This window comes from Megalobrama amblycephala, linkage group LG16 (genome assembly GCF_018812025.1).
Source record: "Megalobrama amblycephala isolate DHTTF-2021 linkage group LG16, ASM1881202v1, whole genome shotgun sequence".
Taxonomy (NCBI): Eukaryota; Metazoa; Chordata; class Actinopteri; order Cypriniformes; family Xenocyprididae; genus Megalobrama; species Megalobrama amblycephala.
In genome coordinates this window covers 21,849,898-21,874,246 of record NC_063059.1, presented here as the reverse complement: position 1 = coordinate 21,874,246, position 24,349 = coordinate 21,849,898, and the positions used below count along the sequence as shown (strand labels likewise).

The 24,349-nt window shown below is 38.1% G+C and overlaps 1 protein-coding gene across 1 annotated transcript; it reads left to right on the top strand.

Annotated features, from left to right (window-relative positions):
* The first annotated feature begins 1,814 nt into the window (after nt 1-1,814).
* On the top strand, nt 1,815-22,741 carry LOC125249331 (alpha-2-macroglobulin-like). The gene is made up of 35 exons (XM_048161602.1): nt 1,815-1,915; nt 4,100-4,261; nt 4,642-4,822; nt 4,938-5,094; nt 11,499-11,551; nt 11,668-11,688; nt 11,880-12,045; nt 12,151-12,235; nt 12,436-12,547; nt 12,660-12,780; nt 12,895-13,004; nt 13,097-13,267; nt 13,355-13,588; nt 13,696-13,908; nt 13,996-14,145; nt 14,405-14,530; nt 14,695-14,788; nt 15,921-16,059; nt 16,309-16,534; nt 19,153-19,279; nt 19,357-19,478; nt 19,577-19,628; nt 19,709-19,792; nt 19,874-20,050; nt 20,162-20,237; nt 20,413-20,569; nt 20,669-20,743; nt 20,825-20,987; nt 21,088-21,281; nt 21,374-21,586; nt 21,702-21,823; nt 21,924-22,005; nt 22,207-22,290; nt 22,368-22,473; nt 22,571-22,741. Exons 2-35 carry the CDS (start codon nt 4,176-4,178, stop codon nt 22,609-22,611), a joined length of 4,320 nt encoding a protein of 1,439 aa, XP_048017559.1. The 5' UTR covers nt 1,815-1,915; nt 4,100-4,175; the 3' UTR covers nt 22,612-22,741.
* The last annotated feature ends 1,608 nt before the right edge of the window (nt 22,742-24,349 follow it).

Sequence of the window (24,349 nt, the reverse complement as noted above, 5' to 3'; positions counted from 1 at the left end):
AACATTAACAAATTTCAATAATTTTCCTTGTACATACAAGATCACATTTCAATAAAATAAATAAATATAAAATTTTAATAAAAACCTGATGTATTCAAATTAACAGTTGAATAGGGCTGTCTGTCACTGAAAAAAATGTTAAATTTAACATGAACTTAGAATTATGAATAGGGGCCGTTCACATATCGCGTCTAAAAACGCGTGGAAGGCGCGGCCGCACCGCTTCTCCTTCTTTCCAAATCGCTTGTGCTCCTGTGGCGTCGGTCGTTGCTATGCAACCATGAACTGAGCTCTCCAAGAGGATCAGGATGTTTCTGCAAAGGATAAATGATTTCTAGCCCTTGCATTAGTTTTACTACGAGATATATTGATGGAGATAAGATATAAAAACCACCATGTACAGCTATGATCAGCTGTTCGGCTGAGCTTTTGATGTTTTGTTACGGAAAGGCCATAGCTGATCGGTTGATTCTTGTCACACGACCTGCGGTGCGCTTGCGGCATTCTGAGAAGTTGAGAATTGCATGCACGTCGATCCCATTATGAGCGCGCCTGCCGCTAGGCTACATTTGAAAATAATAACTGACTTGCACGCGGAAAAGACGAAATATGTGAACGGCCCCACAGAACTTCTTAAAGCAAAGCATCGCAAGCGTCTTTTGCTTTTCTGTGAGCACAGCTGTTGCTGTGCACTGCGGTGAAAGAAAGCCACGACTTTTCTCACGCGACCATGCAAGAGACTGACATGAGAAACGTTTAAACCTGCTTGCAAGATTCAATGTGTGCCCGAAACACTTACTGAACTAGAGAGCTGATTGAGACACACCATCTACGATAAATCGTTACACCCCTAATACTTATAGTAGTTTAAAAATGTGGTAGCATTGGATCTGGACAGGAAGGATAACTCTGGGAGTTGGAAGGGGTGTGTCGCGATTCTGCCTTCTCACATCGCGATACAGGTTCGTGGACCTGCGTATCGCGATTTCGGTTTCATATCGCATATCGTTACAGCCCTATGAGCACTGCATTCAGGCTAAAGACCCACCACAGCAATGAGAGACGCTGGTCATATACAGCGGACCGCCCCAAATCTGAAGGGGAAAAACAAAAACTGTTTTAAAAACACAGTAAAACACGCACAGTTTCAACCGCAAGTTCGCCAGGTCAATCCTACCAAACTAGTCAAGGGGCCGCGTCCGGTCACCAAAATAACCAATCGGTTGTCAGTTCGGAAACAGTAGCCAGCAGTATTACAAAAAACAAAAAAAAAACAACATATACAGAAACAACCTCACATCAAACAATGCAAAAAGATTAACAAAAACAAAGTTAACCAGCCAGGCCGCTAACGATCATACGGTTATATGCTCAAAATCAAAACCTGTAACTCACATGGCACATAAACTGTTAAACTGTAAAAACAGATGATGGCATCCCACAAAGCTCCTCAGTCCACCCTTTAACAAAAAATAAACCCATTAAACCCTGTATGATGAACCCACAAACAGACCGCACCGCAGAAAAGTAGGTAGGTGACTCGCTACCTGAGGCAGAGACTCAAGCACATAACAACACTGGACACTTTTATACACCACTAAACGAGCGTAGTTGAGAGGCACTCCCCTCTTATTCATGGATCACATTAGAGGTAGACAGAACTGCTATAACCGGAAAAATGTAAACACTCTGTAAACATGTGTCGTGACACACTTTTGGTACTTAAAAATTGAGTTACTTTGAAATCCATACATGTGGCTGTAAGAAATTAATTGGAGCACACACTCAATATGTAGCAGCACTATCACCTCACAGCCAGAAGGTCCCCGGTCCTGAGTCCCTGCTGAGCCAGGAGTTAGCAGGGTTTCCTCCAGGTACTCCAGTTTCCAACACAGTTCAAAGACATTCAGCAGAGGTAAGTTAGCGATACTCAAGTGTCTGTCTGTGAGCCCGGTGATGGACTGGCCATCCGTTCAGGGTGTTCCGAACGTTCAGAAAACATTCAAAAATAACGCTTAACATTTCCAAAATGATAGAATGGACGTTTTCAACATTTAAAAAACATTCAGAAATAACGTTTTCATAACAGAATGTTGGCAAAAGATTCTAAGAACATATTTTTGTTAGTTGCTTGAGAGTATGTGTGGGTGAGAGGTCTATGTGTCTGAAAAGATTAAAAATCCCTGATTTAAAGCATTCTTTAATGCCAGAATACACCAAAAACACGATCAAAACCAGAAGAGAGATCCAAAATACTAATCTAAGATTCACAGTGGAGATAAACAGAACAAGGTTCAAAATCACTAAACCAATACAGGAATGATTGCTCAGAAAGATGAGTGCAATGAGTATGGAAGCCAGACTATTTTTTTTTTTTTTTTTTTTTCCAGAGATAAAGATAATATTCAGGAAATGAAAGATAATGACATAACAAATGATGCTATAATAATTAATGTTCAGCAATATTTAAGGCTTGAAATATAAATACATATATAGCTTTGCACTGAACATCTGTTTACACATGAAGTAATTATAGCATATAATCTCAGGAAGCAGCATATTTAAAGGTGCCCTAGAATGCTTTTTCACAAGATGTAATATAAGTCTAAGGTGTCCCCTGAATGTGTCTGTGAAGTTTCAGCTCAAAATACCCCATAGATTTTTTTTTATTCATTTTTTTAACTGCCTATTTTGGGGCATCATTAAATATGCACCGATTCAGCGTGCTTCCCCTTTAAATGCTCGCGCTCCCTGCCCCCAAGCTCGCGACTCTATAATACATTGCATAAACAAAGTTCACACAGCTAATATAACCCTCAAAATTGATCTTTACAAAGTGTTCGTCATGCAGCATGTCTAATCACATAAATATGGTATTTATTTGGATGTTTACATTTGATTCTGAATGAGTTTGAGGCTATGCTCTGTGGTTAACGGGGCTAAAGCTAACATTGCACACTGTTGGAGAGATTTATAAAGAATGAAGTTGTGTTTATGAATTATACAGACTGCAAGTGTTTTAAAAAAGGAAAATAATGACATGACTCTGATCTCCGTGAATACAGTAAGAAACGATGGTAACTTTAACCACATTTAACACATTTTACATTAGCAACATGCTAACGAAACATTTAGAAAGACAGTTTACAAATATCACTAAAAATATGATATCATGGATCATGTCAGTTATTATTGCTCCATCTGCCATTTTTTGCTGTTGTCCTTGCTTGCTTACCTGCATAACATCTGATGACTCAGCTGTGTAGCTCCAGACGTTAATACTGGCTTATGCAAAAGATGGGCTGGCATATGCAAAAGTTGGGGGCGTACATATTAATGATCCCGACTGTTGTGTCACAGTCTGTGTTATGTTGAGATTCGCCTGTTCTTCAGAGGTCTTTTGCACAAATCAATTTTACATAAGAAGGAGGAAACAATGGTGTTTGAGACTGTATTTCCATGTACAGAACTCTAGTTATTTAACTATGCTGAGGTAAATTCAATTTTCAATTCTAGGGCACCTTTAATTTTACACAACAGATTTTAGGTGACATTCAATAGCCATGTTTAGCCATATTGTGCAGGCAGTAGGCAGAGAAATTACAAATGCACTGGATGTTAATTATCAGTTGTCTTGGCCCACTATTTGTCTATACAGTTAAAGGTCAGTAGCTGACCATTTCTCTGTAGATGAGGATAAGAGTAGGAGTTTGTTTTCAGAAGATCTCATTATGTGTACTTTAAAGATCTCAGCTATTTTCTTGCATGTTATTGACTACAAAGAATTGAACATAACTTCTCATTTGATTGCAAATAAAATTACTATTTAGAATATTTAAATGCTTGAATATTCCAACATGCAACCTTTAAGTTCAACCCTGAATTATGTGGTCAGGAACATTCATAATGAACTGAATGTTTATTCTAATGTGTGCAAGAGTAAAGCTTTTGTATGTCTTTACTTGAACTGAGCCCACTTGAACTCATCACAAATGAATTTTTGGACAAACCAACAAACTGCATATTAGCACAGGTTTTTGAACTGTATTGCCCACACGGTTGAATCATTAATCACAGGATCAATACAAATGTTTTGAAGGACCTCCTTTAGCATGAGAGTCCCTTTAAAAGAGACGGTCCAGTTCATCTCATGACCTGGATGATCGCTCCTCATCATGGCTCTGAATTTCAGCTGCTGTTGGAAAGATCTCCTTCTGCTCTCTTTCCTTCTGATCTGTGTTAATGGACAAACATCAAGGCCGTAAGTTTTTAACAATTTCTGCTGAGGAAGGCAGAGTTTTGCTTTCCAAATGTGATAAATTATTAGTATACCATTAGTCATTGTGTAAGTCTTGATTATTTCTCCTGTATTTAACTGATCTGTGTCGCACAGTAGACATTTGCTGTTTGAATGACAACTTAAGGCATGTATAATATTTTTAAGGGCAATATTGTTCTGAATAAACATAAAAAGCTATAAATCAAGTTGCTCTTGTATTCTCACTTCTCAAGGTTTATAATTGATCAAAAGCAAATTAACAGTATTGATTTTCACTCCCAGTTTAATTTTTTTTTTTTTTTTATGTTTCTTGTTTTATCTAACTACTCTGGCAATATTGTATGATCATTGTCTCTGGACAGATCTTTCATGGTGACATTTCCTGCAGTGATCGAGTCGGGCTCTGAGGCCAAACTCTGTGCAAGTTTTCTCAATCCCAATGAAAGCCTTGTCATGAACATTCATCTGGTTCATGGTGACCAGAGCACTTTACTGCTGCAGGAGAAAGCTGAGGAAGAGTTTCATCGCTGCTTTAACTTCAAGGTCTGCCATCAAAATGTGCACAAGATAATGACTACACAATCAATTATGTTAGTTTCGCCATAATGCATCTAGTATTTGTGAAGGCAGGTTGTGAGTACATATTATTTCTCATCAGGCTCCTCTGGTCGAAGCAGAATCAGTGCAGAAAATGAAGGTCGAACTTCAGGGAGAGACTTTCAAGATGACTGAAGAGAGAAAAGTCATGTTCAAGCCTTACCATCCTCTGACCTTTATCCAGACTGATAAACCCATCTATCTTCCAGGACAGACAGGTGAGCTGTGAATGTTTCAAAGGCTAAACCTCAGTAAATAATGCTGGTGTCACTGACATCTAAACCCTGATCACAGCTGATATAACACATATACATCAAGTAAAGCACATTATGATCATGCAATGAGCTGACGGTAAAAGGGTATGAAGTAAACAATTCAATGGATTTACAAACTTATAAATGGAAAAGAGGAGCAGAAGAAAAGATAGCTTTGGAAACTCAAGAATGGTTATCTAGTGTGTGTTTGAGCTATATATAATTACAAATAACTGATGAAGTAAATCTCATGATATCAGTATCCGTATGACTTTATTTTATATGAAATCTAGAGATACTACAGATCAGGGGTGTCTAACTCAGTTCCTGGACAGTATTGTGAAGAAAAGTAATCTCTTCCTTGCAAATGAAGTTCAAGAGGAACAGTTCCACAAGTCAAAATTAGACTTTATTGAACAAAGCAACAAAGCCGAGACGCCTGTAGGACATCTGAATGTGTCTCTGGCCAGAGAGCCATTTTTATACCTTTTTTATCTGTTATTTTGCAATACTCATGTAGTGATTTTTACTTTTTCCATCCAAGGAGGTGAAGTAAAATAGGGATTGGTACTCACGTCACCGCTGACATTGTGATTTTTGGGATCACACGTCTCTTAAGGTGTGATTATGAGTACATCAGATGACCACTTCCCCCCCTTTTCCTAGTTCAGGGCACCAGTCAAGGTCTTTTACCTTGGCAGTATGAGAACACTCCCAACAGGGGCTTTCATTCATTTAGAATTAATGTAAAGTGGTCAGCTGATTTATCTGAAAGATTGGTGATATTGCTAACTTGTAGAGCCTCTTCTGTATTATCAGCACAAGGAAGACACAAGTGTTATAAAATACATTTTATTAACAAAAAGATAAACAAAAATAACTAACACAACTACTAAATGAATACCATGAATGATAAAGGAATAAAGTGCATAAGATACATACAAGTGATTAAGTTGGGTGTGGCTATGGAAGAGTTACGTTATCTTATGGAAAGATAAACTGTTTCTCTGAAAATAATAAGGTGGAGAACCTTATTATGCACCAAACAAATAAACGAAAGATTATTTGTTATTAACTAACATCAGCTATATTACATCTAATGGGAATTAGGAAATTATATACTGATAATATACAACAATGCCAAGGTCTCTGGAAAGAGGTTTGGTTAAGTGATATTTATGTTCCACGTGGTTGAATCCGATGACAGTGACGTCTTCCACTGGTTGTGCGGGGTGACAATGCAGTGTGGAGAGGAGCCAGAATCTGTTTCAACAGTCTTGAACATGAAGCTCTGTGGGATGCTGATCTCCTGGAGCACCAAAGGGTCCTAAAATCTTGAACACACAGATGAGTCCCTGGCGTAGGTGCAGAAGGTCCTTAACAATCTGGAACATGCAGACGAAGGTACCTTGGAGTGAAGGTTTGCTCTCCTGAGCTTAACCTTGTTGCAGATGTCGTTACTGTCTCGCTGGACGGAAACTCTGAACGTAGTGTTTGTTGATGTCTCTTTCCTCACAAGCGGGAGGCTTAGAGCGTGGTCGTCTCTGTTGCTGCCTCACAAGCTGTAGACTCAGATCATGGGATCTGTCGTTGTCTCTCTGGATGGACCAGAGGCTCAGAACGGTGTATCTGTTAATGTCTATCCCTGTGCAGGACAGACTCAGAACGATGTATCTGTTGTGTCTCAGCTTCGCAAGCCGGGACTCAGAACAATGTATCTGTTAATGTCTTCCCCCTTTGAAGGGCAGACTCAGAACAAGGAGTGTCTGTTGAAAGGGTACCTTTATCCCTTTCCGATGAGGAGGAGATTGCATTTTGGTGCTTGTCCATTCGAGTGCTGTGATTGGCTGCTGGCATCAGAGGGGACACACAAAGTGTGGCCCACCCTTCTTTCCCCTGTGGAACTCATTTGCATAAAGCACAAAGTTGGAAATCTTTACAGTGTCTTTAAAGATTACCAATGCATTTCTCACTTTCCACTTTCCATACCTTTGGCAATATTATAAACAAATAGAGACTAAACATGATGGAAAAAGATTGGACTGTCATTCAATTGTACATTAACAGCTGAATTTGCGACAGGTGTTGCACTATAAATAGCTGTCAATGAGAATACTTATTTCTGTGAATAAGTATGAAATGGATGTGTAGTTGCATCAGTTCTAAGGTTTTCAAACATAGTTTTGAATGAATTTGGATGGATCTTTGTGATCTCTCTTTGTTTCACCCACTGCTGCTAAGGTCCCAAGGAATTTTTATGGCGGGTCTGTGGCCAACCTTAGTAAGTAGTCTCTAGATGGGTGTAGGGCAGAAACTCCATGTGGACCAATGAGAAGTCCTGTCCTTCTCAGGCTTGGTACAAGAGGTCTTCTTCTTGCCCTCTAAGAGGTGTCTGGATGTTGTCCTTAAAATTTTATCTGATGGCGTTGGACAGTTTTTTTGTGTTAGTCCACCAAGATCCAATCAAAATGTAGCAAACATTTTGTCCGCTGTTACGGTCAGAGAGGGGCCCGGCCATAAACTGGGCCCTGGAATGTGCTGTTCACTACACTCAGCAACTTAAAAGTTCACCACATCTGTTCCAAACAATCATATCTTTATTTTCTTACCCATCTTTTTAATTGTGGCAGTCTGCTATACGCTGGTCAACCCTTTATCATAGACTAGATGTAACATCTTCAAAGGACTCCTGGCTCCTTCCCACACAGCAAAAACTGCAGTGTTAAATTAACTCTCCTGGGAGTATATGTGAGACCATACTCAAGAGTGTTAAAGTGTTAAAATAAGAGCGTTAAATGAACACTGAAGTGGTGTTAAAGTTAATGAGTTAATTAAGTGATTAACAGTGATGATTGACCATTATTGAAGACACCTGATGATAACAAGCAGAATCACCAAAGGAGAAAATCACTATTTTTAAGTTACCATCATCAAGATCAGGGTTTGTTTTAGTTGGGCTCTTGACCCTTGACTTTTTAAAATAAAATTTTGTTTGGGCAGATTTAACTGAGCTATAACATCTAGACCAGTGTTTCTCAACCCTGGTCCTGAAGGACCCCCAACACTGCAGGTTTTGTCTTTCGCCCTAATTAAACACACCTGATTCAACTCATCAGCTCATTAGAAGAAACTCCACTACCTGAAATTAGTGTGTCAGACAGAGGAGACTTTCAAAATGTGCAGTGTTGGGGGTCCTTCAGGACCAGGGTTGAGAAACACTGATCTAGACAAACAAATGGAAAAGATAATCAGGTGGTGTTGGTTAGGCACACACAGACATCAAGAATCAGTCTGTGAATCTCAACAGTGGTGAGAGTAATAAAGCATGTTGCAATGCATTCTGGGTGCCACCAATCAAAATTCATCCATGGCTCCCATCATGCATTGCTGCATGAATAAATTATGAGCTGAATTGTCTTAGTAATTTCTTTTATTCTCATATTTTATTTTGTTCTGTTTATGCGACTTTTTAGTAGCTTGTTTTTTAATGTTCAGAGTTGATCTGTTTATCAGAATATGTTGCTTGTCACCGTTGTTGAGATTCACAGGCTGATTCTTGATGTCTGTGTGTGCCTACAAGAACTTTTTTTATTTTTTATTTTTTTTTTAAATCAGAACAACTTTTGAGAAATCCTTCAGATTATATTGATAAAGGTGATCTTCTGTAGAATCACAGTGCTGCTGTAATCAATAATGTAAATCTAACTAAAGCCCTATTCAGACAGGACTAGTTTTCCAAACGATGTTTGAGTAACAATTCTTATCAACCTACGCCTGTGATTTTATGTATGGATTCGGACGGGACTAACATCTCCGTGTTTATTACCGAGGTAGGAGTGTCTGTGTTTTAAATGTGGGCATTTCAGAAGATCACGTGTTCAGAATGCACTTTGAAATATAAAGTAAAACGTCCTAACACATTTAGTGCTTTGTAAACAATTTATAAAAATTGTAGTGTGAAAAAACTAAACATACATTTATCATCATGATTTAATAGAACTGGGTTCTTATAATAAACCCACTGGAATAAAAAGTTTTAACTTATATAATTTACACGTTATGTAATTAAGTGCAGAAATGAAAGTAATCTTACCTGAAACTGATATTACAGTAGCCAGTCTTAACAGTTTACGTGATTTGGCTCTTCTTGTTGATTTATTTTTTTTATTTCTTCGCAGTGTACCAAACACATCTACATCCATTATCGGTGCGCAAAAACCAGAAACTTGAATACTGGCGCGATAGCGAGAGATTGTACGGTAGTTCACATTGACCAGAACACACAAGAAAAAGCGTTTTGGAAAAAAACATTTTCGGAAATCACAGACATTCGCATTTGGACGGGATTAGATTTCTCTGAGGACCGCCGAGTTTGACAAAAAACAGTAGGTAATTTGCTCTGGAATTTTTACAGAGGTCGTGTGAGAAAAAGACAGACATGGCAGATTCAGACGGAATTAAAATTTCAAAGTACGTCTGTGAAACAGAAATTTCTCTAACATCCCCCTGTGAAACTAGTCCCGTCCGAATAGGGCTTAAGATTGTGCTCTAAATGAGTTTAGTGACTCAGGTTAAATAATGATTATGTAAAAACATAACCAACACCTGATCATCTTTTCCATTTGTTTGTCTGGATGTTATAACTCAGTTAAAACAGCCCAAATAAAACTTTATTTTATAAAGTCAAGGGTCAAGAGCCCAACTAAAGCAAACACCGATCTCCATGATGGTGTAACCCGTTTATAAAATCTAGATCAAAGAAAAGGAAGAAAAATATCTACTTGGGTCTGAGCTCACCAAATACAATTAATTCCTATTTATGCTAGTATTTGGAGTCCCGGGTTCGGGGTCTCACACCATGCACTGAATCAAAATGATGATTACAACTTTGTTTTAAATATGTGTGTCTGCACTTGTATAACTTAAGTCATGTACAATACTAACAGAATGAATAAAAAAAAATTAATAGTAAAATGAATTATAAATGAATGAAACACATTAATTAGCTTCAATGAACTGTAACTGTATTCTCTGAATTAATTCTTTTTTTTTTCGATTCGTTTTCAGTATGCACTTAAACACTGCACACTGCACACATCACATGAAAACATTCTTTGCCCTTCACAAATCACCAATTGAATACAAAGTATATTGTTCATCAACAACAAAGAAAAGAAAAAAAAAATCAGTATGTGTACTTGAGTGTATACTTAAGTCCAAGAGGAATATAAATGACTCAGTTCCATTTGTGTGGATATGTCTCAGTTCAGTTTGTGTGAATGCATCTCAGTTCAATCTCTGTGTGTGTGTGTGTGTGTGTGTGTGTGTAAATGCCTACAGTCTTTGCAGGAAGAAACGATGAAGATACGATGAAGAAACGATGAAGAAAACAAGCGGAGTCCTCAGATGACGCAATTACTCTGTAGTGCAAATCCAGCGCGGCTCTCCCTCACTGCGCGACTCCAACACGACCGCCGAACGTTGAGACAGTCCAATCTCCTCAAACTTTGGGGTGCAACATCCAATCGCTAATGCAATAAAACAGTTCAGACATCAATTTAGAAAAATAATGATGAAGATGGGCAAGATTAATAATAGCCGCACATGTGGCTCACATCTCTCTCTTCAACGAGCTGGCGCGCATGAGACGTCAGCACCCATCGACGTGTTTCTTTTACTCATTTTCGTCAGTCACGAAAACAAATTAATAATTATAAAAAAAATAAAAAAAAAATAAAAATATGTCTGAACATTTTATGCATTAGGAAAGAAAAAAAAATACATAGGAAATACATTGGAACAGCCTCAATTAATAGGGTGGGTTACAATGGCAACTTAAAAATAGTGATTTTCTCCTTTGGTGATTCTGCTTGTTATCATCAGGTATCTTCAATAATGGTCAATCATCACTGTTAATCACTTAATTAACTCATTAACTTTAACACCACTTCAGTGTTCATTTAACACTCTTATTTTAACACTTTAACACTCTTGAGTGTGGTCTCACATATACTCCCAGGAGAGTTAATTTAACACTGCTGTTTTTGCTGTGCAGGGGATAGGAGCCTCCCCATGGCATCTTTCACTTATTTTCATGATAATAATTTTATTCTTAAAACCACCTGCAGTGCCCTGATAATGCCCCTAACTTGGCAAAATATTCAGTGGGTCCCACAACTTTCTCCAATGCTCCTGACCTTGTGACAACAGAATACAGTCGTCAACTCTGTATTTGATCCTTCATACAGTTACGTTCACACACAGTGCGGTCATTTACAGGAGTGAAATACTGACTGTTGGTGTTGTCCCTTACATAAGAGCTGAAGACGTCAAAAGTGAAGTTTTTAATACACATTTGTATTTTACAGTGAACTTCAGAGTTGTTACCATGGATACAAACTTTGCACCCCTTGATCAGCAGGTCTGATGTGTTTACCTTGCATCTTTATCGCTCGTGTTTCCTTGCATTGTTAAATACACATTTAATAAATAAACATGGCTTTTAATCATTTACTATTACTATTTGCTCTTTTACAGTATAGTACAGTGATTCTTGAGGTAAGAACACAAAACCTTCTGTACAGTCACAACAAACACACCTTTTAAATCTTATTAACACTAAAGAAATTCTGATATGTTTGGAATTTTTGTATTTTCAGAAGACTAATTAAACATTTCTTCATTGATGGTCAGGATATGTGTAGCTGACTGTAACTAAATATCTGAACTGTGTCTTTGGTTTTAAACAGGACAGTCAAGGTAACCGGATTGGTCAATGGACAAATGTTTCTTCAACAAGATGGATTTTGCAGCGTTCTTATGAATTAAACCCAGAGGCCCGTCAAGGCATGTACAAACTGAAGGCTTTTATTAGTGACAGGATGATCTCACATCATTTTGAGGTGAAAAAATATGGTAAGTCAACAAACGATTGCAGTGTTGCATGGGAAGAATTTAAATTATATGTTTGTATATTAATATCTTATTTGACTACTAATAACTCTAATTTCTGGCTTCTAGTTTTGCCTAAGTTTGAAGTTACTGTAAAAAGCCCAAATAAAGTCAGCATTGAAGAAGAGGAACTGATAATTGAGGTTTGCGGAAAGTGAGTGCTTTATTTTATTTCCTGCATTAAGAGAGCAGTGTGCTCTTTCATTCTTGGCACAATTTAGTTACTTGGATTCAATTGTTAATTGTGTTCTTTTTTTTAACTCTGGGGTCAGTTAATTACTGTAACCCTCATCCTAATATAGTTGCTGAATTGAACCCTGGGCTGTAGATCATTTGCTTGTACCTTTTTCACAGATACACTTACGGACAGCCTGTACCTGGTAAATCATGGGTGAAAGTGTGTCGTAAAAACTTGTCCTACCAAAGACATCACACCAGTCCAGTGTGTTTAGAGGAAACCATTGAGGTGTGTGAGTTGAAACACAGTACAAGTAATGTCACATTATCTTTCCTCCATTTATCCAGTTAAACCACTCTTTAGTTAATATGCTATGTTTGTGTTCATTCATTATAATTAGATAAAAAAGACAGGCTGTGCCGTCCATACCTTAGATGCATCAGTCTTTCTGAACGCCACACTAAAGGACAGGCTTCAGAATTCTCTTGATGTTGAGGCAATGGTTACAGAAGAAGGAACAGGTGAGCTGTTGGATTTGATCTGATCCACGTTACATACATTTCTTGAATTTCTCATTTTTGATGTTTTACTTTTATTTGAATAAATATTTATTTTGGTGTTTTTACTATTTACAGAGATCACCATGACAAAATCTAAATCTGTATCTCTCACTTATGAAATTGGTAAAGTCATATTTACTGACCTGCCCAAAACATATGAACATGGATCAGTTATAGAAGGAAAAGTGAGTCTAAAATCAGTTTGTCTCTGTTTAACACCATTGATATGTACAGAATGATTTCTTAATTTATTTCTTTAAAATCATATTTTCAACAGATCAAACTCTCAAATTTCAAGGGCGCACCGATTCAAAACAAAGAGGTTTATCTTATGGAGGGTCCCACTTGGTCCCCAAAACTGCTCCTAAATCTCACTACAGACAGCGATGGACTGGCCAGCTTCTCTTTTAATACGTCCAGTCATCCTAAAAGTGATATTAATCTGATTGTAAGAGAGTTTGTATTCATTAAGTTTTCTTTTGTGTTCCCTGAAGAGTTCAATTGCATGAGTTATTTTTGATTCTTTGTTATCCAGGCAAGTGTCTATCCTGGGGTCCGTTATTATGGCCACAACACGCCTTACATCCCTGCGGATATAAAACCAGTTCAGCTCCTTCGGCCTGCCGCTCCATACAATCCAACACTAAGTGAATTGATTATAGAGAATACTGAGCAACCATTAAAGTGTGACTCTGAGTTTACAGCCACCATCAAGTATTATTTTGTTGGAAAGACAATTGAAGACTTCAAAACGGACATTGTCTATATGGTGAGAACATGTGCAGTATATACATTATTACAGAGATGTTTTTGTTTAACAGTGTTCATTGGCAGCACTAGTCAGTTTGTTATCAGAGTGTCATCTGTCTGTTTCAGGTCTTGTCCAGAGGAGTGATCGTTCATCATGGATATGAGAAGGTTGAAGTGAAATCTTCTAATGGAGTAGCAAGTGGCACAATGTCATTCAAACTGTCTATTAGTGCAGATCTGGCTCCAGTAGTGCAGATTCTGGTGTACTGTGTTCTGCCCAGTGAAAATGTTGTTGCTAGTAGCAAAAATTTCAACACTGAAAAGTGTTTCAAAAACAAGGTATGTATTTTAGCTTTAGAAATGAGCCTCTTTAAACTGTATTACTGACTCAATTCTAAAATAAACTCTATTGACTGTATGTCACAGGTGTCTCTGCAGTTTTCTCCTGCTAAAGCAGTTCCTGGTGAGAAAAACACTCTCCAGCTCTCAGCTCAGCCTGGTTCACTGTGCGGCCTCAGTGCTGTAGATCAGAGCGTCCTGATCCTGAAGTCAGGAGGACGCCTGGATACTGACAAGGTGTGTAGATGCTTTAAGATTTAGTATTGATTTAATGTGTCTTCATAGTGGGAATCTACAGTGTGAATCAAGTGATAACAGACTTTCGTTATTACTGCTATGATCCATCACTGTTTAAACTGACATCCCGATCTCAGGAGATTTAACATTAATCTTCATTCTTTCACACCAAAATTGATTTAAAGTTTTACAAAATACATGGATTATTTAGTGTTGAATTATTTAGAAATCATACTGATAGTGTGTGAACATGTCACAGATCTTCAACCTGCTGCCAGTGAAATCGGGGTCAGATTATCCTTATAGTGCTGAAGATGAGCAGGAGTGTCTGCATGTGAGATCCCGTCGAGCTGTGCCGACAGACAACACCTATGAATCCTTAAAGGTAACAGGTGGATTATATGTGTGGCAGTGCAGTAGATAATGATTGGCAGAGTATATACTGCACATGCACAAGTAAATGCATAAAAAAGCCCACTTGATTATACTGACAATTAAAAGTAATTTGAATTTTCATGACTTTTGTGGTTTATCTTTTCCATTTGACAGAGAGTGGGATTGAAGATGGCAACAAATTTAGTTGTGCGAGTCCCTCTGTGTCTGTCATACAGAGGCTTGACGTATCACCGTCACCGATACCATGGTACATGTACTGTTATTGTAATGTTTAAATATGTAGGTGCTTATAACATATTTTAAAAAATAAAATGTTCAATACAATTCCACAATTATAGTGATGTAGTACGAAAATAAGTTTTTTTGAGGGGTTATTAGTTAAATTTGAATCAGTGTTATTATTGGTAAAAACTTAACTTTTGTAAAATGAAAGTGATGCATTAACTTTGGCAGCTGTAACGTAACTGCTCTGAGACTCGAGGATCCAAATGCAGTTTTATTGAAGGAAAATCCACAATCATAATCCAACGTACAGGCAACAGGTCAAAAGCACAGAAAGGCAGTCCAAACAAACAACAAAGCAGAAACACACAGGCAAAACAGGGAAACCCAAAAACAGGCTGAGATCAAGAAACAAGATACAGATGACAGGAAGAATGCTCAGACTTGCAGCTATTACACTAAACAATACTTCACTGGGAATGACTGAGAGAACCAGGCTTATATAGGCAGGGTGAACAAGGCTGATGAGCTTAACAAGGTAATGAGGTAACAAGCTAACCAGGGGGGCGTGGTCCAATCAGTGCAAATGATGTACAAATTACACATAGCCTACTCATCTTTGCATAAATATGCAACACTTTATGTTTTACTACCAAATTTTATGTAATATATAATTAATTTAACTTACAGTCAAATGTTTTCCTTCACATCTCGCGATTTTGGGGCATGTGAGTTTATGCTTAGCCTTGAATACCCCTCTGTAGCGGTATTCAAGATAGTGTGGGTTTAGAGTGCATTAAGGGCACTGCACTTGGGCATTTTTAAGACATGGGACAGTCTTGCACACTTACTTCCTGTTGCTCTCAAGTGGCCAAGTCTGCAAGTGTGGGTATTTGGACAGGGCAAGTGGAGACACAGGGAACACAGCAGATCATGACAGCAGACATATAATACAAAAACTAAAATAAAAACTAAATTGAAACTAGAAATCTCTTACAGCACTAAATAAATCTGCATATGAAAATAAAATAATGTGTATTAAAATGATGATTTGCCTTCCATTTGCTGTTCATTTATATTTATATATAGAATTGCTTATTTTGATGTGCTGTTCACATATATATCACTAAAAACTACAAAATATCACTTTTTTTCAGTGAGGTATCGTACTGGTGGTCCAGTGAGAATGAGGATTTTAGGAGGGGCTAATTCAGGTGCAGAAGACACAGATTCTCCAGCAGTGACGATTCGGACCGTCTTTCCAGAAACATGGATCTGGGACCTTGCTGAAGTGGGGTATGTGAAGCATAATCAATACATTTAACATCATATTTATCTTATATACTTATATTATCTTATATACATATACTTATCTTTAATAAATCATCTCCCCTCACACACAAAAAAAAAGAAAATACCTTGCTTGCTTTGCAGATTCTGAATCCAGTTTTTTTCTTTTCATCTCTGTGCTGAATGTTGTTATTTATTACAGAAAAAATGCCTGAGTCAGAATCAAATATACATATTGTTGTAATTCCTCCACAGGGACTCTGGATCAGCTCAGGTTCCTGTCACGGTTCCTGACACCATCACCTCTTGGGAGACGGAGGCCTTCTGTCTGTCCTCTGAAGGTCTGGGTCTGGCTCCTCCTGCTCAGCTGACAGTTTTCCAGCCCTTCTTCCTGGAGCTCTCTCTGCCTTACTCCATCATCCGTGGGGAGATCTTTGAGCTGAAGGCCACTGTCTTCAACTATCTGTCCAAGTGCATCATGGTGAGATTTCACAGTTGTAAGGACCTTAGGTAATTTATTAGCTCAATTAAGTATAAAGAATTAAGTTACAGGGAATAAGAATCGAATCAACTGTAATTGATTCACTGTAAATGATTCAGAATTAATATTTAACACTTCATCAATTATTCGTCCAGTGAAAAATTGAGGTTAAAGTATTCTACCAATTCTGGATAAAATATTATTCTGTGGCCAACAGTAACAATATTTTATTATGATTATTATAAGCAAGAGGTAACTTGATCTTTTAAGTTTAAGGCAGTAATTTGACACACAGCACAAGAAACTCGTATATGTGAAAATCAAAACAAGCTTTATTGACTACTTCTAATGATTACAGGAAACTAAGGCTAAACACACACACACATTCATACGCACACACACACACATTCACGGAGTTGATATGAGTTATGAAGAAAGTCCCAAATACTAACTAAACATCGCAACCTGAGGAAAATCACAAAAGCAGAGCTTTGGCTTGATTCTTTAGGTTTAAAGGAGTTTCACCAGTTTCCAGCAAGAGAGAGACGTTTGCTTGTACCTGCGTTTGCTCTGACAGCTGAGGTAATCGGGTTGTTCTGCGACTCGTGTGCAGCGGAGTCCCGTTCTGGATTGGCTGTCTTTCAGGTGACGTCTTCTCGGGAAAGCCCTTCGTGGGTTGCGCGGAAGCTTTAAAGTTGTTGCCGGCTGGTGAAACGCGCTGTTCTGAGCAGTTTTCTTCTTTGGAGACTTTGGTCAGATATTTCACGGAGTGTTTTGGAGTCTGGATGTGACGGCTGTTGAATGGTCAGCTGCGCGGCTCGTGGCTGAAGTAGTGATGGGCAGATCGAGGCTTCATGAAACACTGAAGCAGCTGAATCAAATGTGCCGTAATGATTCGAGGCTTCGAAACAATCTGACACCCGTCTCCACGGTGACCCCTAGTGGTCAGAGCAGTGCAAATGCAACAAAACTCAGGCCAAACATGCATTAAAAATACACTTTAACAAATGTATTTCAAAAGTTTTATTTAAAGTAAAATCAATTAAATGGAATTAACTAATCATCTAATAAGATTAAATATAGAGTGTCTGTATAATATGTGTTCTTTTATCAATTTTAAAGGCTTGTTTATCTGTTCCATGGCTCAAGCTAAACAGCCCAATAAGAGATTAATAACTACCATTATTCATTTTAATTATTCTAATGTATAATTAAAACATCTACAACTGTATAAAACTGATCGGAGATCAGGTAAAACCATAGGGTAAAGCCTAGACACTTGTTCAATAGTTCTCAGTAAATCTGCATGATTCATGGGCTCACTTTATCATCGCCCTCTATCGGTGAACCACTGAAATTTCGAACTGTTTCGAAACAGTGATGACGTAATGAAGCCTCGTTTACTAAAATCACGTGACTTTGGCAGTTTGATACACGCTCCGAATCACTGATTCGAAACAAAAAGATTCATGAAGCTTCGGAGCTTCATGAAGCAGTGTTTCGAAATCGGCCATCACTAGGTTGAAGTCGGCGACTGTTAGATGGAAAATCAGCCCCGGTAAGGATCAGTTCTCAATGACCCATGCGACTTTTCCGCCGTGGTCAAAGTAGCGGTGCTTCGGCTACTGGGCTTCAACGACTGTGCTTCAGTCCGACTTCTGACCGACCTTTTGACCGATTTCTGACCGATTTCTGACTGATTTCTGACAACTAGCTATTGGGAAAGCATAGTTTTAAAGGAGCAATTTGGCTCCATCCTTCAGATGCCATCCTCCAATGAGACGTTGCTACGGAGATTAGACACGCCTCGTCTATTGTCTATTGATCACATCGCGTGATATCTGTGGAACATTCTCCTGTTTTATTAACAACTTTATAACGTTTCTTAATATCTTCCTGATACTGAATTTCAATGTTTCATTCACACAGAATTACAGAGAATTATAAACTCTGTATTTAGAATTCAAACATGACACACTTCTTACACACATATTACTAGACTGACCTAATTAAAACAATGATTACAATAATGCATTTGAAGAAAACCCACATATTGAATACATTGAATAGACATGTTAGTAATTACATCATGGCATGTATTACTCTAGATATAGTTAATATTTTAAAATATCAACAATTGTCCTTTTGAGATTGGAGATTGAGTCTGTAAGCATAAAGTCATTGAACAGCGACCAGAGTCACAAGTGACCGGGTCAAAATGGATTGCTCAACAACACAAAGGAGGTATAGATAGGACAGATTCGTCTTTAAATCCGTTGATTGGTGTTTTCCTGTTCCGTCCGATAATACAAGAGGGTTTTGTGAGAGAATCAGTAGATTTAATGTGATCAGACCCACGTGATAGGTTCTGATTAGTTTATTGCTGATGAGCTAAGAAGTCCTTTAGACATAGTCCTTTGTTAAAAGAAGTCGCGTCATCACTTCTGTTAAGGCTAGGTGTTTCCTGTCAGGAAATGGATCTTTTGGACCAAATGAAGCTTTGTTCAATCATGCCTCTGGCTGATAAAGCCATTTGGTAACGTCTGTCGAACGAGTCCTTACACAGTCTTATCAAATCATATCAAATATGCCACTAATCATGTGTGGTTGATTGACAGGTTAAAGTGACTCCAGCTCCTTCCTCAGACTACACTCTCAAAGCCTCCTCTGATGATCAGTATTCATCCTGTCTATGTGCTAATGGAAGAAAAACCTTTAAATGGATCCTCACTCCTTCTGTTCTTGGTGAGGTTTCCAGTCTGAATCATTGTTTCTCAGTGTTTGTGTCTGTTGTATCTTCACGTACATGTCTTGTGTTGTAGGAGTCTTGAATATTACAGTCAGTGCAGAGGCAGAGGCGTCCCAGACTGTGTGTGACAATGAGATTGTGAGCGTCCCAGAGAGAGGACGCATTGACACGGTCACACGAAGTCTGCTCGTACAGGTCAGCGCACGTCAAACAGATTTCAGACATAATTTATTCATGATCCTAATGCTGCTTATATCAGTATGATGAGTTGATGTGATTGTTTTATGCTGCAGGCTGAAGGAACTGAAAAGACAGAGACTCACAGCTGGTTACTGTGTCCAAAGGGTTTGTCCACAGACTATATTTAGCATCATAGTGTTACTCAGCTGATCACTGATGTGTGTTTCTGTCTCTCTGGTTCATAGGAGACAGTCTCTCAGAGGAAGTGGCTCTGACTCTTCCTAAAGATGTGATAGAGGGATCAGCCAGATCCACTGTTTCAGTCATTGGTAACATTTACAAATACAAGCAGAAATTAGGAGATTGGGTTTGGATTATAAAATATATTTTAACTTGTGCATGGTTTATAGGAGACATATTGGGTCGGGCACTGAGGAATCTTCACGGATTATTACGGATGCCGTACGGCTGTGGAGAACAAAACATAGCTGTTCTTTCTCCCAATATTTACATTCTGCAGTATCTGGAGAACACGGAGCAGCTCACCTCAGCCATCCGAGAGAGAGCCACCGGCTTCCTGAAGAGCGGTGAGAGACATAAAATAATTTAAAAAAAAAAAAATACTGAGATGTTTAGTAGTTATTCAGACACATTTGGTCAACTCAAATGAACATCTTAATCATTGTCAAACTCAACAGGATACCAGAGACAACTGAACTACAGGCATAACAGTGGAGCATACAGCACATTTAGATACGGAGAAGAGAATACTTGGTAAAACTTTATCAAAGAAAATATTAAAAGTTACTTTACAAAAATAAACCTAGCCAGATTCTGCAATAATATTAGAAAATTTTAGTCTGTTTTCTGCATTCTTTTTTATTCAGTTAACACTGGAGTTAAAGTACTGCTACAGCTAATGACATTGTCTATATTACCACACCACCAGGTTGACTGCTTTTGTCCTGAGGTCTTTTGGCAGAGCACAGAAATACATATTTATTGATCCAGAAATTATTCAGAGTGCAAAGGAATGGTTAATAAACAGACGGGATTCAGACGGCTGTTTTATCCAACAGGGAAGACTGTTCCACAACAGAATGAAGGTATTTCTTTTGTTTCTTAAAGTTTGCTGTGACCAGTAGACATCAGGTCTGAGAATAAATTGAATATTTGTCTTTATTTCTGTTTCTCATATATTCCAGGGTGGAGTGAATGATAATGTGACCATGACTGCCTACATTACTGCATCATTGCTTGAACTGGAAACTCCAGTCACTGTAAGTTCATCTACAGGAAACACAATATAAACTCATAGAAAAATGACACTCACAGCATCTGCTTCTCTGTTTTTGTCACAGGATCCTGTCGTCAGTAAAGGTTTGTCATGCTTGAGGTCCGTCATTAAGGATGTCAAAAACATTTACACCACTGCTCTGCTCACCTACACTTTCAGTCTGGCTAGAAACACGGACACTCGACAGCAGCTTTTCAAGAAACTGGAGGATGTTGCTATTTCAGACGGTAAGAGGTTTGTTTCTGATGACTTTCTGTCATCATTTATGACAGTACTATTGTTTATTGTCATGCTCATTGAGTTACTCTTGTGTCTTTTGTCATTAAGGGTCTCTTCTCCACTGGTCTCAGTCTGCATCTGCTGATGACTCTGATTCTCTGGCAGTGGAGATCAGCTCATATGTGCTGCTAGCTGTTCTCACTGCAGATTCAGTCACTTCAGCTGATCTGGGCTATGCTAACAGGATTGTCAGCTGGCTTGTGAAGCAGCAGAATGCCTATGGAGGATTCTCCTCCACACAGGTTACTCAAACTGCTCCAATAAAACACACTATTGTTGAATGTGCTGGTGTGAATGAGTAAAAGTGACATTACTGAACTCATTTATTTCCCAGGACACAGTGGTGGCTCTTCAGGCTCTGTCTTTGTACGCCACCAAAGTGTTCAGCTCTGACGGCTCCAGCACAGTGACTGTACAGTCAGCAGGAGACTCTCACCACTTTGAGGTCAATCAGGACAACAAGTTACTGTACCAGGAGAAGCAGCTGCAGAACGTTCCAGCCAAATACAGCATTGAAGTGAAGGGCTCGACCTGTGTGTCTGTGCAGGTCTGTAGTGTGTTCAGCTTCATTTACTCACATTCACTTTCTCTCTTGGCATTTTATGGTTATTCTGCTTTGAAACGGTTTATTAATTTATTTTTGTTTGTGTTTATTCTCTCAGATGGCTCAGTTCTACAACATTCCCACTCCTACTGGAGCTAAAACATTGAGCATTGAAGCTAAGATTGAGGAAGATTGTAAGAAAACCTCTGGACAGTACCTATTGTTAAACTTCACTGTGAAGTAAGAACAATAACTTTATGTTATGATAAAGACATGATTTTGGTTATTGCTTTAATTCAGTCAACATGAACTCTGATGGTTGATATTAATTTTTTTCCAGATATGATGGTCCACAGGCAAGAACTAACATGGTCATTGTGGATATTAAACTCTTGTCAGGATTCACAGCTGATACATCAATGGTGCGTTTGACTATGTGAAGTGATTCATTATTAGATTTACTGTACTGTCGCTGTGAATCTACTGTAAGATGGTGCAGCTATGGCTGATATTGTCCTGCTCACGTCTTGATGAACAGCATGATAGCTTACAGAGAATAGCTCTCCTGTTGGGCATGTGACAAATCATACATTTATTTCTAAAATAAATCACTTTTTCCACAGCTTGAACCTCAAAGCACTTCAAGCGAATCACTTGTGGAACGGGTCGATTCTAAAGATGATCATGTCATCGTGTATTTGAAAGAGGTGGGAGAACAGCAACATTCATATGATAAGATGCAGTGATTCATTTACATTTTTATTCACTGTTTATCCTCCTGCAGGTTCCAAAAAATATTGCAGTCAATCACCAGTTACAATTAAAACAGATTCTTCCAGTGAAGAATCTCAAGCCAGCTGTGATTAAAGTGTATGATTACTACCAAACAAGTAAGATTTGATGTGCTATTTTTCATTGTTTTTATTATGTGATTCAAAAGTATCAGTTGGCATTAAGCTAATTTCTTGGTATCAATATTTTCCTCAGGTGATCTGGTGGAGACTGAGTATTCATCTCACTGTGAATGAAGTGTCGTGCTTCAGTTCTGCAGCTTGGATAGATGTGTTTGAATGCTGACTAAATGTTTTTATTCAGTGTTTATATCTTTTCCTGGGCAAATTAGTCTTTGTTTTATTAAACCCAAACAACCTGAAAACACTTTGGTGAGCTTACTGTATTTTTGTTCTTGATTTGTAGTTGCTTACATACTATGGCAATATTTTAGTGTCAGATTAAATATTTTTTGCACTCAACTATCACAGCTTTCCTTGCGTAGCCAAAGGGGAAAGGATATCAGACTCCAATACTGGATGACAAATTGTATGGCGGCATTTTAATGCCATTAATGACCGAGCGCACAATTGATGCTTGCGCGCGCAGTAAATCACTTCCGCGAGAGGATAACAGATCTGCACGCGAGGAAACGGGAGCCCGCGAGCTCATTTTAAACCCGCGCGCGCGCATGACATCTCTTCTGCGCGCAGATCAAGCCCTCGCGTGCTCGGACAAGACTCGCAGCACGCGCGTCATCATTCCCCACACTCGCGCTCAATCTTCTATTTTGCTCGCGCGAACACTTTTGATTTTTGTCAGTCGTGGGGCGGGACTTTACTTATTTCAGTGTAACCTCAAATGTCATTGGTCAATTCAGTTTTTCCAGAAGTCTGTTTTGATTGGACGCCTGTTGTAAAACGATTCATGGCTTCATCAATGGACCAGATGCAAGTGAGTTAAACTTTATTTAATAACTGATTGATTGCATTATTATTATAATATGGCCTTACTAGATACATTAACTTGATTTATTATTATTTTTATGGAGGTGTAGCTGCTGGGGAAATAAGAGAACACATTATATTTGCTGTAGTTCACTGCTACATTACCACTATACTTCCACTAAACAGTATCTGTTTACCCAGCCAAAATTATATCAGTTCTGAGAACTACAGAAATGTCAAAAGTGTCCATTAAATAGTTGTAACTATGATTCTAAATCCAGAATTGCTTCATGTGGCTTTGGATGAAAGAGAAATCACTTGTTCATATCAGCAAGAGTTGTTGTGTAAGCTTTTTGTTATCATTCTTTGTCAGTTTAATATATTATCAGGTTAATATATTTTCCATTAAATACAGTATAAAATGGTTTCAGCATTTCACTCTGTTGAAAGGTTGCAGCTAAAGTTAAGATACAGTACACAGTATGAATGATCATACCCCCGAAACCCAATTTAGAAATCTTTATATCTAAGACATATTTAGTTTTTTTGTTGTTGTTTTTTATACTATTATGGGTAAACAGATACTGTTTAGTGGAAGTATAATGATAATGTAGCGGTGAACTACTATGTGTTCTCATTTTACCCCAGCAGCTACAGCTCCATAAAAATAATAAATCAAGTTAATATAGTATCTAATAAGGACATATAATAATAACGCAATCAATCAGTCAATAAATAAAGTTTAACTCACTTGCATAATAATAGTAAATACTATAGTGTTTTGGACCATACTATAGTAAAGTGTAGTATACTGTATACATTATATAATTTACAACACTTTGTTAATGAATGCTTCAGTATACAGTGTATTAACTATGATGAACTGATAAACTGTAATAAATACTGTATCCTACTTTAGTTTTTACTACAGTAAACCCTAGTGTATATTGTGGTAATATACCCTATAGTTGTAGAAAACTACAGTATTTGGGTAAATTAAATTTGTTTATATTACCCTCAACAACTACAGAATTACCACAGCAAATTA